Consider the following 17,647-nt stretch of genomic DNA (forward strand, 5'->3'; position numbering starts at 1 on the left):
TCAAAGCAAGAAAAATAAACAGCAACAGGTTGCAAATTACTTGTAAAAGGTCAACTGAAGTGTGTGTTCTTTTATTGGAAATATAAGTGGTTTATTTTTGTGCCAGAAAATTTTTCCACAGTGCAGTAATGCTTTGTTTCTAAAGTATCATTTTGCTTAGGATAAGGTTTTAGGGATACTTGAAATCGGGAACTTTCACAAGACACAGTCCCATCTCTTCAGGGTCTCTCCTTTTTGGTAAAACAAAGAGTATTTCCATCTCATAAAAAATAATGCGATACCCATTGGCATGGGGAACATCATCATAATGCCTCCAGGGAAAGAATCCCTGACATCCACTTACTGATTTTTTTTTTTGATTTTTTTGTAATTACCTGTATATAGTAAGCCTCTTTTGCTTACACCACCATGGCGTTTTCAAAAGCTGTTAACCATAGGTACCTGGTTCTGATGTGATGTGAAACTATACTTAATGGCAGACTTCCTGATTTGCTTTCCCATCCTGGGGGTTGAGAACCTGTGGCCCTCCTGATATTGCTGAATTCCCATTATCCCTACCATTGGCCATGCTGGCTGGGACTGACTGAAACTGCAGTCCAACAACTTCTGGAGAACCGCCAATTCTTCACCTCTGTCCTACTTCTACAAAGAGAGAAGTGAAGAGGCTCTGTGCACAGCCAAAAGGCTCCGTCATATGACAGATTGAATACAGCTGCTCCTGCTTCATTTGACCAATTATGCATTTTGGCCATACCTCAATATCTGTTTCTGCTCCTCTGGTTACAATGACCTCTCATGCCTTTATGTAGTTCACTTGCTTGCTGCACAGGACATTGCCTGCCTATACCATTATCATTTTTCCAGCACTGGCCAGTTCCTTTCCTGACAATTGACTTACCTATGGAAGCTGCTATTGAGCTGCAATTCTGCATAGAGCTATTACTGGTAGGTTTTGTTTTACTTTATTAAGCAACTGCTATTCCCTGCAGTCATGTGGATTTTCATTGTTCAACACAGCAGTTATTGTAGCTATTGTTCTGTAAATCCCAAGAGGCTCTTGTTATACTCAGTTTACTGTAAATCTATTTTTCCGCCTCTGCCAACGGCTGTATTTTGCTGTCCTTCATACTTGGATTATGGAACCAATGTGGGTTTCTTTCTTTCTTTCTTTTTACTTATCCCTTCTCCAAACATAAAAAACTCATTATTATATTTTGTTACACTTATTCAATTAATGTATTGGCACCTTAATTTGCAAGAACATGGGCCTAGTCTTTGTCTGTTGTCTTTGTCCATGGAGTTTTCTTGGCAGGGATACTGGAGTGGCTTGCCAGTTCCTTCTCCAGGTGGATCACGTTTGGTCCAAACTCTCCACTATGACCTGTCCATCTTGACCTGTCCATAGCTTCCCTGAGTAATTCAAGCCCCTTCGCCACGACAAGGCAGTGATCCATGAAGGGGATAGGAACAGCTACATTTACAATGCTTTTAAAAGCACCTCATTATTAATTAAATTTCTATACTACCCTTCATCTGAGGTTCATTGGCGGTTTACAATAATAACAAAAATACACAACATAGTAATAAAAAGAAATAATAACTCCCAATTATTATTATTATTATTATTATTATTATTATTATTATGCCTAACCACCATGCCATGTAATTAAAGTGATATGTTCACAAAATGCATTTTAAAGCCTCTCTTGATCATGCTGGCTTGTCCCCTAACCTCTCATCCCTTCCCTGCCGCTTTTTGGCCTCTGTTGCCAACAGGTGTCATGGGTTGGCTGGGTGCAGATGAGTGCTGGGAGGCAGCAACTGGGGGATCCCCAGGGGGAGAATGCTCAGAGCCAGGGGATTGGTGGTGGGACAGTGAGGAGTGGTCAGAGGGTGGCCAAGTTGAGACAGGCTGCTGAAGAATCCAGGGAGTCTTCCCCTCTTGCTGTGACCAGCTCCTCTGCCCCCTGGTCTCCTAGAACACAGAAATGGAAAGAGCAGAGCAGACCCTGGAGAGGAAGAGCCATAGAGAGTGGTGGGAAGGCGGGTACCTTCAGTCCTCACAACTGCCTCATTGGGGCAAGACCTACTGGGAAGAGTTGCTGGGATCACTAGGCCTGCGCTGTTATGGTTTCCTTGAATAAAGAGTTAACTTCACTGACACTGTGATTGCTGACCTACGCTTTATTCCGGCTCCTGACAACGGGAGGCCCTGTCCCCCGGCTACAGTCTGTAATGTCATGGAGGAGTGGAGCGTCCTTGAACTTACTGTGAAGTAGAATTGGAAGTCTTAGAATCAGAAGCTCCCTGAACTACATTTGGTGCATTAAGCCATGCAAGCATTGCCCTATAGGTCTTGTAGATTGGATGAGTAGTTCTGGAGTATTTCAATGGAATCCATTAGGCCAGCAGAAAGATGTGAAATTCTACTTTGGTATGTGATATATATTTTCCTTAAAAAAAACAAACCAATTTGTCAGTTATTAAAACAGATGAAAATATAATGAAAATAATGGTGCACATTGGGTACAAATTCAGAATATACTTTTAATGAGTTGCTATGTCATTATGAAAGTGCCACTCAAAGACACCATTACATTTCTTCCTTTTATCCTTTCTCCTGTGAAAAAGGTTTCCAACGCGTTTTACAATGTGTTCAAGACTCTTGTATTAGAAGAAACACTTCTTAGTACAGTCTGTACAATTTTATCATAGTTTTCCTATTCCAGTTTTCCACAGCTATAAATATTTTGTCTCTCCATTTATCATTGAGATCACTAAAGTTTTAGACTATCCCCTGTAACACCGATATCAGCTTTGTGTCTCAAATTCGGGGATGGCTCTTGTTCCCTTGTGACCTTAGACCATTGGTCTGACTCAGGCGATGGTCTGACTAAGGCAGCTTCTTATGTTCCTCACAAGGTACATAGAATAATATCATGCTTATTTTTGTTACGTGATTTATTCCAGTTCCTGGAACAGAATTCCTTTAAAAATGAATCCACTGAGAATGAGTAAGGGGTTACTTTTGCCTACATCGAAAGTGGTGTCTTTTCTCCCAGGAATTGGCCAATTAAACAATCTATGGCCTTTTAAACTGGGATGAGGGTGGGGATGTTTTGTTTGTATTTTTTATGTTTATGTATTTATGTATTTATTGTGTATGTTTTGTGTGTTTTTATATTGTTATCTGCCCTGTGATCCTCAATTGCAGGGCAGTATATACATTCATCAATAAATTGTCGGTGGAGTTAGTGCTTGGCAGGGGGTTGGACTGGGTGGCCCTTGGTGTCTCTTCCAACTCTATGATTCTATGATTGCTAATTACACCACCAGCCAGATACTAGAAGCTACAGTTGGAAACCTTTAGCTTTAGTAATTGAAAGGCTGCTGTTTTATTTTCAAACTAACTTCTGCTTGCACCACACAATCTTTGCTCTCTAACTAGGCTCTTTGATGGGTACTGCCATCTGCACGCCTTTTCTGTTCGCTGCTTGGTAAATCTTCAGCTTTCTCAAAGAAATCTGGAAAGGTGATAAGTTTAGCTGAAGGGTTCGATGACGCAAGGCATCATTGGCCCACAGAAATGAACCATGATCATTTCCTACTGTTCAGCTCTGGTTAACAGTTGCCAGTGCTCACAACCCTGAGAACCTGTTTATGCAGAAATGATAGTACTGTAGAAGAAAAGAAAGGAGGGCATAGATCTTGAGAAACAATCTCCCCCTGAAAGCTACTTTCTGTCTCCAATCACAGATAGGCATCTAGGTGTCCATTCTGAAGCTAAATAATCAGCCGGGGTAGGGGATATAGACTGAGCTGGCAGAAGTGGCAAGTGGCTGCTCATTTGTGATCCCATCTACTTATTACCAGCAATCTGTTCAAAAGGTCTAATGAGGTGAAGGGTGCCACAGTTATGAGTGCTCTTTCAAAATCAGAGGAAATGAGTATTTCTGCTGCAAGTAATTCCTGAACAAATGATTGGATAAAATGAACTCAAATAAATACAAATATTAATATTTGGCTGTCACACACATTGTTGATCTCAGTGTGTGCACAGTTAACGGGGGAGGAAATTAAACCAATTAATCTGTCTCTTAGAATCAGCCAAATATTCAGAAAAGCCATGAAAGCCAATGACATTTTAACATGATTCTCTTGAAGGAACATACGATCTTTGTTACCTTACCTGACCCAAGATTTAAAAATAACATTTAAATTTCATCTTCCAGATTTGTCAGCCTGGGAAAGTGTGAATTGATAATGCAATAAAGCCAGAACAGAAACTGGATGTTCCACCTAGCCCTAATCAACCAGCAGCGGTCAAGGAGTTCAAAACAATAATAGCCAACTCTCCACAATCTCATTGGGGAAGTCAATTTGCTAACCCTTTTAAGATATACTTTTGTATTTCCTGCATTGGAATTGCTTTGCTTTGCACTGATTATTTGCTACAAACTAATAATTTGGTTCTAATTAGGCTACCTGTCATCTAGTCACAGTCTCATCTTAACTCTTAAGCAGTTCGCTAGTACAGCGGTCAGTGACTTCATTATGCAGCTGATGTGAAAGCATATTCTGTATGACTTCTTTGCGTGGTTGAAAAATATTCTTAGAAATGTTTTTCCTAACAGAAATAGAAGACTGTGTTTGTACACACATCCTGAGAGCAGCAAAAAAGAGAGAGAATTGTATGGGCACAAATTCAATGGGGTGCAGTTAGGTTCACCACCACTGCCCTATTAGGTAAACCTATGGCACGCATGCCAGAGAGGGCACTCAGAGCCCTCTCTGTGGGCACACACAGCTTTGCCCCAGCAGGCCCATAGCTTCCATGCGGGGGGTGGGGGGAGAGGAAGGCTTGTCCAAAGCCTGCAGCACCAGGGCCTAGTGAGCGAGGGGCTGAGCAGACATTGACTTTTGATGCACCAGGGCCTCCCACCAGTCTGTTTTTCCTACTCAAGAGTAAGCCGCTTTGAGTTCAGCAGGGCTTAACTCCCAGGTCAGTAAGCATATAAATGGCAACCTAAGAAGGGGCTGCTGGGTTTACATGTTCGCTGGGCTTTCCCGCGGAAGTCAACCAAGAAATTCATTTTGTGGAGGCTGCGATCAAACAGCAGCTGAAGAAACAGAAAATAATTTTCTTCTTCTTCTTCTTCTCTCTGGCTGGGTTTATTTATTTATATTATATATTTGTATGTACACACATAGACGATCATTATTATCTCATATTAAAAATTGGGAGATGGTGGCTTTTTAGTACAGCTCTCCAGAGTACACTAGTAGCCAAAATTGTGGAACCTTCTGGAAAAAAATGTATTTCTGAGGTTTGATGGTTCATAATACCACTTTGTTTTGGAATAATACCAGTGCTTTTTCTGTGGGATGCAGGGGGACACATACCCCTAAACATTTTGTGAATTTAACAGGATAATAAATTCACTGTATTTATTGTTCCCCGATTTGAACTGTAATTATTTTTCCCCATAGGTGATTTCTTGAGTCAAAATGAGAGTACCCCTAAACATTTTTAAAGAAAAAAAACCACTCGAGTTATAAATATAAATATAATAAATAATTATATTATCAATGGAAAGATAATTAATGAAGAATGTAATGCATAAACTTTTATGAACGATTATTTATTACAACAGCAGTCATAAAGAAGAAATGTGAAACACACAGAACAAAATGAGATAACGGTTAAATTGCCATGTTGGCACTTTGCGATAAATAAGTGGGTTTTGGGTTGCAGTTTGGGCACTCAGTCTCTAAAGGTTTGCCATCACTGTAATAGGGTATACAATGGGACAAGTTGTGCTCATATGACACAACTTGTCCCACTACTTGATATGAGCCTCAAGCAGGCTTTTTCACTCTCCCTCAATTTCCTTTTCTGTGGCTACTGGTAGACTTAGTCCTCATTGGGCTGCACTCCCCTGGAAAGAACAGGTTCATATCTTGGGCTTGCTCCCTGATTCAACACTGTCACTGTAGGCCCCTTTCCAGCTATGGCTGGTTTGGCAGTGTTGTGTCTTGGGTTCGTGGAACAATAATTCCAGTGACACTTCTTCATGAACAGCTCTTTTATTGTAAGGTAACCGACAAGACAAGACAAGACTGGGGTACAGGGGCAGGAGGAGCTCTATTTAAGGCACACTGGTACAGAGAGAATAGATACATTTAAGCGGGAATCAATAATATTCTAACTTTCCGGCGGGACGCAATCGGGCTGTGGATTGTACTTGTACCCTTAAACTGACAAATGACATTACTCCACCTGGCTGACAGAACATCTTAATTAATACACAACAGGCAGCTATGGCCCCATTTAGACAGAAATTACTTAGCCACTGTACTCCATGCTCTGGTAACTTCCAGTTTGGATTACTGCAGTGTGCTCTACGTGGGGCTGCCTTTAGACACAACCTGGGACAGTTCAACTGGGCCAAAGTGCAGCAGCCAAATTACTGACTGGGGTTCCCTTTAGATCCCACACAATCATAATTTAATAATAATAAAGTTATTATTTATACTCCGCCCATCTGGCTGGGTTTCCCCAGCCACCGTGGGGAGCTTTCAGCACATATGAAAACATAATAAAACGTCAAGCATTAAAAACAACCCACTTCAAAACAGACACCCCAGTTGAAATGGGCTCATTTCCAGGCTCATTTCCAGGTGTTTCGTGTTGGCATCCAGATCCCTACATGACTCAGGCTCCAAATAGCTGAAAAAATGCCTCCTTTTCTACAGAGCCTCCCTCACCCCTTTGCTTGGGCCTCCATTGTTTCACCACCCTCAGAAAGAAGCTATGGGAGTGTGGCCTAGGAGCAGATGTTTTCTGTGGCAGCCCCTAAATTGTGGAACTTCCTCCTCACAGAAGTCTGTCTGTCTGGCATCTTTATTATAAAGCTTTTGGCGAATGCTGAAGACACACCTTTTTACTATGGCTTTTTACCCACCTTAGTTTTGTGGTGGTAAGTTGTTTTAAACTGTTTTTATTTTGTGTGTGTGAGGGAGGGCGGGGAGGAACTAGCCTACCCCTGAACAAAGCTAAAATTTCCTTTTGTTGACCTGCCCACCGAAGGTTGCTCAGAAGGGAATGTGGATTACTTGGAATTGGTAATCTGTTTGTTGATGGCTGATAGACTGTGGATGGGCCTTATCATTGAAATGACTGGAGATATGAATGGTATGAATGGAAATGGATGGCTGTAGTTTTGATAAAGTTATTTATTATTGTGTGATGGAGTGGGGAATCAACAGACATAGTTGAAGAAAATTGGATTGAATTCATTTCTCATTAGAATACAAAGGTGTTGTTTTTTAATTTAAAAACCCCCAACTCTAACAACAATAGAAGTTGTTATATTTTGTATTTGATTCCATGATCTATCTATTGCAGCTTCATACTTCATAACCATAAATAGATAGATACTTAGGAAACATGTATAACATGTATAAACTGGATATGATGCCAGTGTTTCTCCCCTTTTGCTAGCCACCTGTCTATAGCAGTCAAGCATATTAGTTGTGCTTATGTTCTAATAAGTTCAATGGAAATGAAACTATACCTTGCCTGTCTATTTCAGTGGGTACTAAATGCAAGTTTCTGAGTATGAATCCGTTCCGGTGTCCCACCCTGAGTGGTAATAACTGGTAGACTTAGATGCCATCTACTTTGTACATTTAAAGCTGCATCATACCACTTTGAACAGTAATGCTTTTCCCCAAAGTATCCTGAGAACTGGTTTGTTTAGGGTGCTGAGAGTTGTTAAGGAGACCACTATTCTCCCTCACAGAGCTACAGTTCCAATAATGGTTTAACAGTCAATCATCAAAGGGAACTCTGGATTGTAGCTCTGGGTGGGGAATCTGGATCTTCTAACAACTCCCAACACCCTTAACAAACTACACTTCCCAAGATTATTTGGGGGAAGCAATGACTGTTTAAAGTGGTGTGATACAGCTTGTTACAAGTGTTAAATGTATATAGTCCTGATGGGACTTTATATGATTGTCAGGAAGCCAATTCCAAAGTTAGAATTTCAAAAAGGAGGTTTTCATCCAGTTCTCCCTTCCATCTTTAAATATGCAACAGTCTGAACTATATTATGTTATCACTGTACCACACTGAGATGATGAAGTTTAACTCAGTTCTTTGAATAATATTTTTATAAACACTTACTGAATAAATAGATTTTTTAAAGGGTAGATTATCTGATAATTTGGAAACACTTATTTTCCTGAATATACTTATATCCCACCTATTGATTTATATGCAAAATTTTCAAGGCTCCTTACAGAAAAATAGATAAAAATGCAGAGTAAAAACCAATGCAACCATGAATAACAAATAGTGAAAGCAGAAGAAAATAAGATAAAGCAGCAACAGAAACAAATAGCATAAAACGTCTGAAACAGAAATATAATGCCATCCTGTTCATTTAAACACTTTGATTAAAATAATTATTTTAACCTGGTGCCACATCTAAGTACATTTGGCACCAGACCAATTACTCTGAGAATTACAATAGAGTAATTCTCTATGCCACCTAGAGTCTAACATGTTTATTTTGGCATAATCTTTCATGGATGGAGTCTACTTCATTTTTTTTTTTATGTGACACACCAAAGTTTTATTTAACAAAAAAATATCGTCAGAGATGACACCAAAATAATAATAAAGTTAAGCCTTTTGAGGTCAAGAGCCACAACTGTAGAGCGAGAGGCGGTAAAAAAGTCCTTTGGGAGACGGCTGCTGCGCCCACTAGGAAACGAGGACCTCTGTGGAGCTGGCCTTGCCGCCTGACCCCGCAGCGCTGTCCTTGGAGGGAGCCTTCTGGTCGTCCTCACCCATCAGGCGGATGTTGTGTTTTTCCCGGAACTCGTTCAGCTCCCGCCCTTTCGTCTGCAGCTGCTGGGTCAAGGTCTCTATGATCTTGTTGATCTGCTCTTTGTTACTTTCCAAGGCTGTGAGAACTTCTTTCACAGTGCGTTCAACCGCACACCTCCCACCATCCGGTAACATTTCCTAGTAGGGTCCACTTCTCGGAGTGTTTCAATTACCAACTTGTGCTCATTCAGCTCCATCTCCAGCTCAGCTGCCTTTGAGGCTAGACCTCGCTGCTCCTGACGCAGACGGTTAAATCCAGCTACCACCTGCTCCGCCGTCATGGCCTTGCCGGCACCCCCAGGCGAAGAAGCAGAGCCGACGGGCCACTTTTCGTCTTGCCGCTCTCCGCCATCTTCCTTTCGAGTCTACTTCATTTTATGCATCAAGTGTTATCCTTGTTTAGCAGGAACACACAAACATGCATGAAAAGGGAAAAATTGTAAACAGTTGAGTCAAATGGCAGCACAAGTATACCGTGGGAATTCAGGTGGTTTAGCAGAACTATGCTGTTCCATAGATGGGTCACCACCAAAGGACTGGGCAGAAGCCCAGTCACCTCCTGCCTCATCCTCTAAAGGTGACTAGGTGTTTAATAGAGCCGATCCATATGAAAGCATGAGGTTATCCCAATATCTGAGCTCTTTTAATGCTGTTGAGATATGCTCTATAATCTAGTTACTGTCTTCAAAGGCAGCCAAATTGTAGAAATTTAATCCAGATGTAACCAGAGCATAGATATGGTCAGACCCTCTCTGTCCAGGAAAGGGGCACTTGGTGCAACAGCAGAAGCCACAAGTGCTACCTGTGCACTCAAAAGAAGGGCTGGATCTTAGTACCACCAGCTTGCACACCTGTTCCTTAAGAGGGAAAAGTACAATCTCATCCAGAACAGAATAAACACAATTTTCCTGAACTGTTCCAAACAATGTTACTTTACATTGGCTGGCTTTCTCCACAGGATCAATATTTACTGGATCTCTTATCAGCAGTGAAAATTCAGTGCTGATACTGTAGATACAGGCATTCTGTAATGTTCATTATCTCTGAAAGATACCATAGGCACAAAGAAGGGTCAGTGTGAATTGAAATATGTCAGGCCAACATAATAACCAGCAAATTGCAAAGCTCTAATGGCCTTCCTTCAAAATAACAGTTAAAGAGTTCATGACACAGTTTCATGCTGCAAATGACACAATTCTGTCATTCTTTGCTATTAGACCTTTATTTCACAGATATGTGGCACTAATTCTTCTTGAATGTGGTGCACAGCATTTTGCTTTAGACTGTTTCTGTTTGATTGGGAATGACACACTGAAAGGAACCAGGCCCAGTCTGGCTGTTTTATTGTCTCTGTCTTGAATTCTTTTTCTGTACATAGACCATCTCAAGTGTCTACAGTTAATGTATTTTACAAGTTTGGTCTCCATGTTCTATTTGAAAACACATGGGTGCAGGAAGAGGCTGGGGCAGAGAGCCATCCAGAATCAGAGGCAGAAGCAGAGGTTGTTCAAGAAGCAGAGTGGAGGTGTTGAAGAAGTCAGGGAATCTCCTCCTGCTGTGACCTACTCCCCTCCCCACTCCCAATCTCCCAGAACACAGAGGATGGAGCAAAAGATGAAGGAGCCTCATGTTGGTGGGGAAGGGCCTGGGGAGGAGCCCTAGAGAGCAGTGGGAAGGCGAGGACCTTCAGTCCTCACAACTGCCTCATTGGGGCAAGACATACTGGGAGGAGTTGATGTGATTACTAGGCCTGTGTTGTTTGGGCTTTTTTGAATAAAGAGTTAACTTCTCTGACACCGGGTGTTCTACTGCTGACCTGCCCCTGACTCCCACTCCTGACCCTTGCCTGGATGGGAAATAGACAAGTGTGTGTCTAGCCTATAGTAGGTGCCTCTGGTCCTTCCCATCTCCAGCATGTGGCCCCCAGAATGTTGCCCACAAATAAATGTGGCCCCTGGGCTGAAAAGGGTTCCCCATCCCTGGCCTACAGGGCTGTGTAGGTTGAAGGATGCAAGGATTCTAAACCACTATTGCACATAAATGATTAATGATCAAAGTATACACAGTTTTGATGGGGGAAAGGCAGCCTTTATTATGCTGTGAACTTTAGATTTGGCTGAAAACCCAAAATAATCATGGTCTTTTAAGGGGGGAAATCAATAATCCAAAGACAGATCTCTGAAAAGACGATAACCTTGTGAATGGTAAGGATGTTGCTTATCTAGAATGAAGTGTGCTGTTCCTCATTACAGACTGACAAAAGAGCCAAATGTGCTTAGATGAATGTGCCTCTTAGCTAAGTTGGTATCATGTCATGGCTTAGGCTGATGGGAGGTTTAGCAAACAATTCTGAGGAATGCAGCTGAGTGAAATACTGGCAGCAGTTAGTGATTTAGCCAGTAGTAAATAGAAGCCATTGTTGAAAGTACCAGTAAAAAGGCAGGTTACTGGCAGGTTACTGACTTAATGATAAATCATTAGAGATTGATTAATAATTACAGCAAATGTCACATGAAGACAATCCAAAAGCAACTGTTCTGCCCTGCATTTAAAAAGCAGTTGTGGGGGATAAAAGAAGCCTGGCTTAAATGTATGCTTTTTATATTCAAGCCATTTGTTTTAAAGCCCTATCCCATTAAAATATACTGGGGCTTTGTGATGTCTATATATTGGACAGGCAAAGCCAGTGTCCTTCCAAGTGCATAATATACGTACAGTAACTATAGAATCCACTCGCCGTGATTAGGAATTGTAGATGCATTAGTTGCAGATGGAGTGGAGAATAGGATAGAATTGTTATGCAAAGAAAGCTACAACAGGACTTCATTTTCTTTCCTTATATTAATGTGGGTGGGATTCAGATCATAAGATCTGTCAGTCGAAGCCCTGCACAGTCACTTCTTGCACACCAAGGCTCCCCTCCCCCAGAAAAATTGGCTTTAATGGGGAGAACCCCATGGGAGAAGGAGGTGGGGGATCAGTCTGTCTGGAAGTCAAAATGTTTGCATTGGTGAAGCTATCAGAAGTGTGTGACATTGAATTCCTCTTATGTCTGGAGTTTCTACCATATGTTGCTATGGTTTCTGTTTCAAGGCACTTAGATTTTTAAAGAATTGCAGACAATGAATAGGTGACATAGAAATTCGTACCAGTGCTTCCCATTAAGATAATTGAAGAAAAAAACTCTGGCAAATTGATATCAATCCCAGTATTATTGTGTCAAGCAATTGTCTGTCCTGGATGATTTAGAAGAGCATTCCCCAACTTGATGTCCTCCAGCTGCTTGGACTACAACTGTGTCTGGTGGAGTCTAATACAGCTGGAAGGCACCAGGTTGAGATAGGTTGGTGGTTAAAATTTGTGCAGTTGGATGCTAGCAGAATCAACTTTTTCTTTTTCTGTCATTACTCCTTACTGTTGCCAGGTGTTTATAAAAGAGAGCTGGCATAGCACAGTGGCTGAGGAAATCCCCAGTTTGAACCTTGATTCCGCTAGGAATTCACTAGGCAACCTTAGGTAAACCTAAGCCACACACTCTCTGTTTCAGTCCTTCCGCCTGCAGTATGTATAGCAGATACATATTGACTTCCTTACAAGGACTGCAGCTAGAATGTGTAGGCCTATGCAAAGACCTTTGAACTACAGGTACAAGTATTGTATAGGGATGGGTGAATTTCAGGGTGGTGAGCCTGTTTTCTTTTTATGTTCCCAGCCTACACTTTGTCACCCTCCCAGTGCCATGTGGGTGCCATCCCTTGCTTGGTGCCTGGTGCCTGTAAGATGACAGCAAAATTTTATTTAAAAGAAGCAGATTCCTTGGAGAGTCAGACACATGGAAAGGTTGTTCCTGATATGAGTATCATATATTAGTCTAGTATATTTTGGAGGTTTTTTTAAAAAAACAAATTAATAACAATGTTTGCACCTGGAGACTTGCTGAGCAATTTCTGATTTCCCTTTGCGTCATTCCATCCATCTCCTATCTATCAAGAACAAAGCATGTATTGGAATACATATTTCCCCACTGCCGAGAAGTTTGGTTTATTCCTTTTTCTTACTGCTTTTTTGCCGTAGGACAGGAGCTGCCTGGCAGCATTCACACTTATTTTCCATGGAAGTGACGGGCAGCTTCACACGCCAAATCACGTTAGCCCTCTTTCCACAGGCCGCAAATGGCACAGCATGAGGGGAAATGGGCTCCCTCTGTTCTTCAACCACTTGTAGGCAGCTTTGTTTGTTTGTTCAAGTTTGTCTCTGCAACTTGGGTTTGTCACAGGGCTACAAGAAGAAACTGTGCATCACTTCCCTGAACTGGCATTAAGTCAAGCGGAGGGGGAGGACAGTGCGTTCCAAAGACAGCCCTGGCCACTTCCTTTGACTTTGTTCTTGCTCCATTCGCACAGCCCACTGCCGCGGTATGAAAGTCTTCTGAACTGCTCAAACTCGGTATCAAGCCATTCTTTACCCTATCCCTCTGGGTTTTTAAATATCTATGGAAGTGAATCATTGCAGTATCTAAGCAACAAGATAATGGAGAAAAGAGAGAACAATATTAGAGCCTATTGTGACAGGTACTTTTCTCATGGGCTCTGGAAGCCCTGGAGCATCAACAGAAGCTCACCGTGAGGGAGACATAACGTTTCTCCACTTCTTGACTATGTGCAGTGTCAGGGGACTACTGCTGTAGAAGAGCTGAGGTGCTTAATCCAAGGCTGAGGGAAGTGGTCTGGGGTTTTTTGAGCAGCCCACTGTCTGGCCTGTAACTCTCAACCCCTTATAGAATAACAGGGTTCATTTGAGCCAGAGTCCAATTCCTGCTAATGAAATAATACTTCTGCCAATCTGGTTACCCACTGCTAGCTTCAGAGCAAGTCACTTCAAGAAGATATTTAGCTAGCTGAGGTCTCATTGCATTTGATAGGAAAGGAAGAAAACAGGATGGACAGTATCCCCTCTGAGCCCCTGTCCTTCCAGCAGGGCTAGCACAAGAGTTTTTGCTACCTGAGGCAATACTGTAATTACTCGAGTCTAATGTACTATCAAATCTAATGTGCACCTCAAAACACACACAAAAAAGTATTTGTGGCAAATGTACTTGTGCCATCAAATCTAATGTGCACTTTAAGTTTTGCAATGTAATTTGGCCAAAAACGGTGTGCATTAGATTTGAATAAATACAGTAAATAAGATGGTTCCCCGTCTCCATTTCATGGAGCGGCAGCTGAATTTTGTTTCAAAACACCAGCAACTGTTAGCATCCTCCACCACATCTGAGGCAGCAGGCTAGTTTAGAGGTCCCAGGACAGGCTGTGTGGTATACCCAGCTCTATCTTTGATCAGAAGAGAAATAGCCATGGGCTCAGGAGGAACAACCAGGGAGCTGCCACTGCTGCCGTCCAGCATCTGCCACCTAAGGTCATTTCTTTATTTTTTCTAATAGTAGGGCTGGCCTTGCCTCCAAGATACCAAGCCACCATCTATCATTGGGGCTGTTTCTTCAGACAAAGCAAGTCTTCTTTTTGAAAACCAAACTGAGTTCCAGAATGCCTTCTGAACCCAGAAGGTCCTTGGCATCACCTCTTTTCTTCCTCCTGCTCCTTATGCTGCTTCTGTGGGGAGCATCAAAAACATTTCCTTTCTGCTGTTACTCCTGTCACACCTTCAGGAGGGAGGAAGGGTTGGTAGTCAGAATTGGTAGGCAACTTTTCTAAACCCACATCCTAATAGTAAATGCCAAATTTCTCAGGTAAGGTTTGATCTTCCACATCAGAAAGCATTGTCTTCTCTATCAAACATCAACTTTCTGTCTGTAAAATTAACAGCCTCAAGAAAGTTCATTCCAGGCCTTTAGAAACAGTTGGATTCAAAGGGGGGTGTTGAATAATCTCATGGATCAAACCAAAATATTGAAGCTAGGCTCTTCTTTGTGGCTCCTTTTTCTTGGATGCAGCACCTTATTTTGGCACATTCCTGACAAGAGCTTTACTACAAATCATCACTGGTTGGTTTGTTGTTTGCCTCTTCCCAGAACAAACAGTCACAAGGCTAAGAACACTTGCAGGTATAACACTTGCCACTCAATGCTCTATTTCTGGCAACTGTAGAGTGTCTTGGTACCAATTGTACCTACCTACCTCAAGTGATGCTAATGGAACAGGAGGGCAGCAAACGTCTCCAATAAGTGATTGAACTAAGCAGGTGGAAAATTGTGAATGATGGACCGTTATGCCTTTTTACTTAAAGTTGTTGAAAAGTAATGTAAGTTAACTATATACTCTCTCCTTCCTGTTCCTTGTATTCTGCGGCAATTCATTCATTCATTAAATCTGATGCTGCCTGATCATAAGGACAGAGCATCACAGTGAACAAACAGCCTAGATATGGAACCCCAGCATGGTGTCATGAGCAAGGCGTGTTCAATAGTTACAGTCAGTGATCCTGTGAATCTATAGTACTGTATATAAATTCAGTGATTGTCAGGACTTAAACAGCACTGTGCATAGAAGCCCTAACTATCTTCCATAGCACTAAGAAAGACACTTTGCAAGCCATGGGCTTCCTTCACAGCACTATGCAAAAATTGGTCACTTGACATAACTATGGTGTCAGGTGATGGTCAAATGTGACCTCAAAGAGGGGGTGGGATATGTCTCCTCTCACTCACTTTGATTTTTTAAAGTGCCAACACCAGGAGAAACAAACCTGTGAGCTACCTCCAGGCAGGGTTCATGAAGGTTAAAGGGAGCAGAGAGTGCTGTGGAGAGGCAGATAATCAAGCATCACAAAGATAGTCTGAACAATTCAGAGTGCAGAATGCATAAGCAGCCCCTCCCCTCTCCCTCCACCCCTTCCACCCCCTCCTCGCTTGCCAACAGCACCCCATCCACACAACAGCACCAGCCAAGTGTTGCACCAGCCAAGGCTTGTCAGAAAAAGCAATTGCTGACTTTTAAAAGGTGATGAGGAAAATGTGTGTGTGTGTGTGTGCACGTGTGTGTCAAAGAAAGGGCTGGAAAAGCTGAGAAGGACTTTAAATTTCAACTAAGTGGTGTGTTTACTTAGAATTTTGCTGCCTTACTGTTGCAAATTATAACCACATGAAGATTACTTCCAGAGTTACTTCTGTTGGATGGATGTAAGCTTCTCCAAGATGAGTTTAAGTGGGTGGAAGGACAGGGAAATGGGGGGCAGACAGCGGACAACCTTGAAACACATCAAATTATAGTGATGTGCACAATGCTGTGCAAATTTGACTTGAAACATTGCAAAAAGAACAACCTTCCTCCATGTTAAGCCAGTTAATATGTATATAGCCTTGATAGGACCATGATAGGGACTGTTTGTAGGTGAGCTGGATGAGAGTGAACCCAAACAAGAACAAGGGAATATTGGGAGCCAGTGTGGTGTAGTGCAGTGTTTTTCAACCTTTTTTGGGCAAAGGCACACTTGTTTCATGAAAAAAAATCACGAGGCACACCACCATTAGAAAATGTTAAAAAAAATTAACTCTGTGCCTATATTGACTATATATAAAGTAATTATCTTGAATTTTTCAATTTTTCCCACGGCACACCAGGCAACATCTTGCGGCACACTAGTGTGCCACGGAACAGTGGTTGAAAAACACTGGTGTAGTGGTTAAGAGCGGTAGACTCGTAATCTGGTAAAGCAGGTTTGCGTCACCGCTCCTCCACATGCAGCTGCTGGGTGACCTTGGGCTAGTCACACATCTCTGAAGTCTCTCAGCCTCACTCACCCCACAGAGTGTTTGTTGTGGGGGAGGAAGGGAAAGGAGATTCTTAGCCGCTTTGAGACTCCTTAGGGTAATGATAAAGCAGGATATCAAATCCAAACTCTTCTTCTTCTTGCAACGTGTAAGGGACATGGAATAGGAATAATGCCTATAATAGATAGTGTTCAACTTGTCCTGTCTCTCAGATTCACTACCGAGATGCTTTTAGAGTGAAAGCCCATTGTTGTGGTGGTGGCATCAGCACTGCATTTTATCCAAGAAGCAATTAGAGGTTGTATTCATACATCCTCTTAAGGTAAGACCACTTTGGTGCATTTTTCCATTGAGCTGACCCTGATGACTGTCTAAAACAGGGACAACCAATGTTCCATCTTCCAGATGTGTTTGGACTGCAGCTCCCCATCCTTGACCATTGGCCATGCTGGTTTGGGCTGATGGGACTTGGAATCCAACAACATCTGGTGGACACCACATTGTCTAACCCTGGTTTGGTAGCTTCAGTTGATGTCAAACTTAATGATCCATCTCCCTGCTGCGATGGATGGATTTCACAGACTGAGAGGATTAAATCAATATCTAAGCATCTGTATCATCTTCCTATAGCCACAATTCAAGGTGCTAAAATTGGTATTCAAAGCTTTTATAAGCTTGAATTCTACACATCTCAATTTGCCTTCTCTCCTTTGTAGTATCACAACCATTAGTCTCTTCTTGACTGTACAGGCTATATACCAAGATTAAAAGAACAGCAATCATACACATGTTCTGTTGCTGCCTCACAAAGGTGGCACTTTCTTCTCTTGGTAATTTGTTAGTTGTTCAAGCCTGAATACTTTATGAAAAAGCTACAAAAATTTTCTCTTTGATCTGACACTTATTGTCCTGGGATTAGCAGGAAACACATTTATTTAGTTCTGTGTTTGGTTAACATTTCTAAGAAACCTTATCCACCCCGAAGCTGAATAACAGAACAACTGCATTAATGAGACTTTTCA

General features: G+C 41.9%; 2 protein-coding genes across 2 annotated transcripts in view; one reads left to right on the forward strand and one right to left on the reverse strand.

Moving 5' to 3' along the window:
* The first annotated feature begins 6,907 nt into the window (after positions 1-6,907).
* The window catches only part of GPR6 (G protein-coupled receptor 6), a 35,973-nt gene continuing 25,233 nt past the window's right edge, over positions 6,908-17,647 (forward strand). The window contains exon 1 of the mRNA XM_033143581.1: positions 6,908-6,980. The gene's annotated coding sequence lies outside the window, so the exon portion shown is untranslated. The remainder of the gene's footprint in view (positions 6,981-17,647) is intronic.
* On the reverse strand, positions 8,621-9,251 carry LOC117043656 (prefoldin subunit 2-like). The gene is given in 3 exon segments (XM_033143584.1): positions 8,621-9,009; positions 9,012-9,212; positions 9,215-9,251. Coding segments are annotated over 3 exon segments (474 nt in total). The 3' UTR covers positions 8,621-8,773.

The sequence above is a fragment of the Lacerta agilis genome, chromosome 3, assembly GCF_009819535.1.
Source record: "Lacerta agilis isolate rLacAgi1 chromosome 3, rLacAgi1.pri, whole genome shotgun sequence".
Lineage (NCBI taxonomy): Eukaryota > Metazoa > Chordata > Lepidosauria > Squamata > Lacertidae > Lacerta > Lacerta agilis.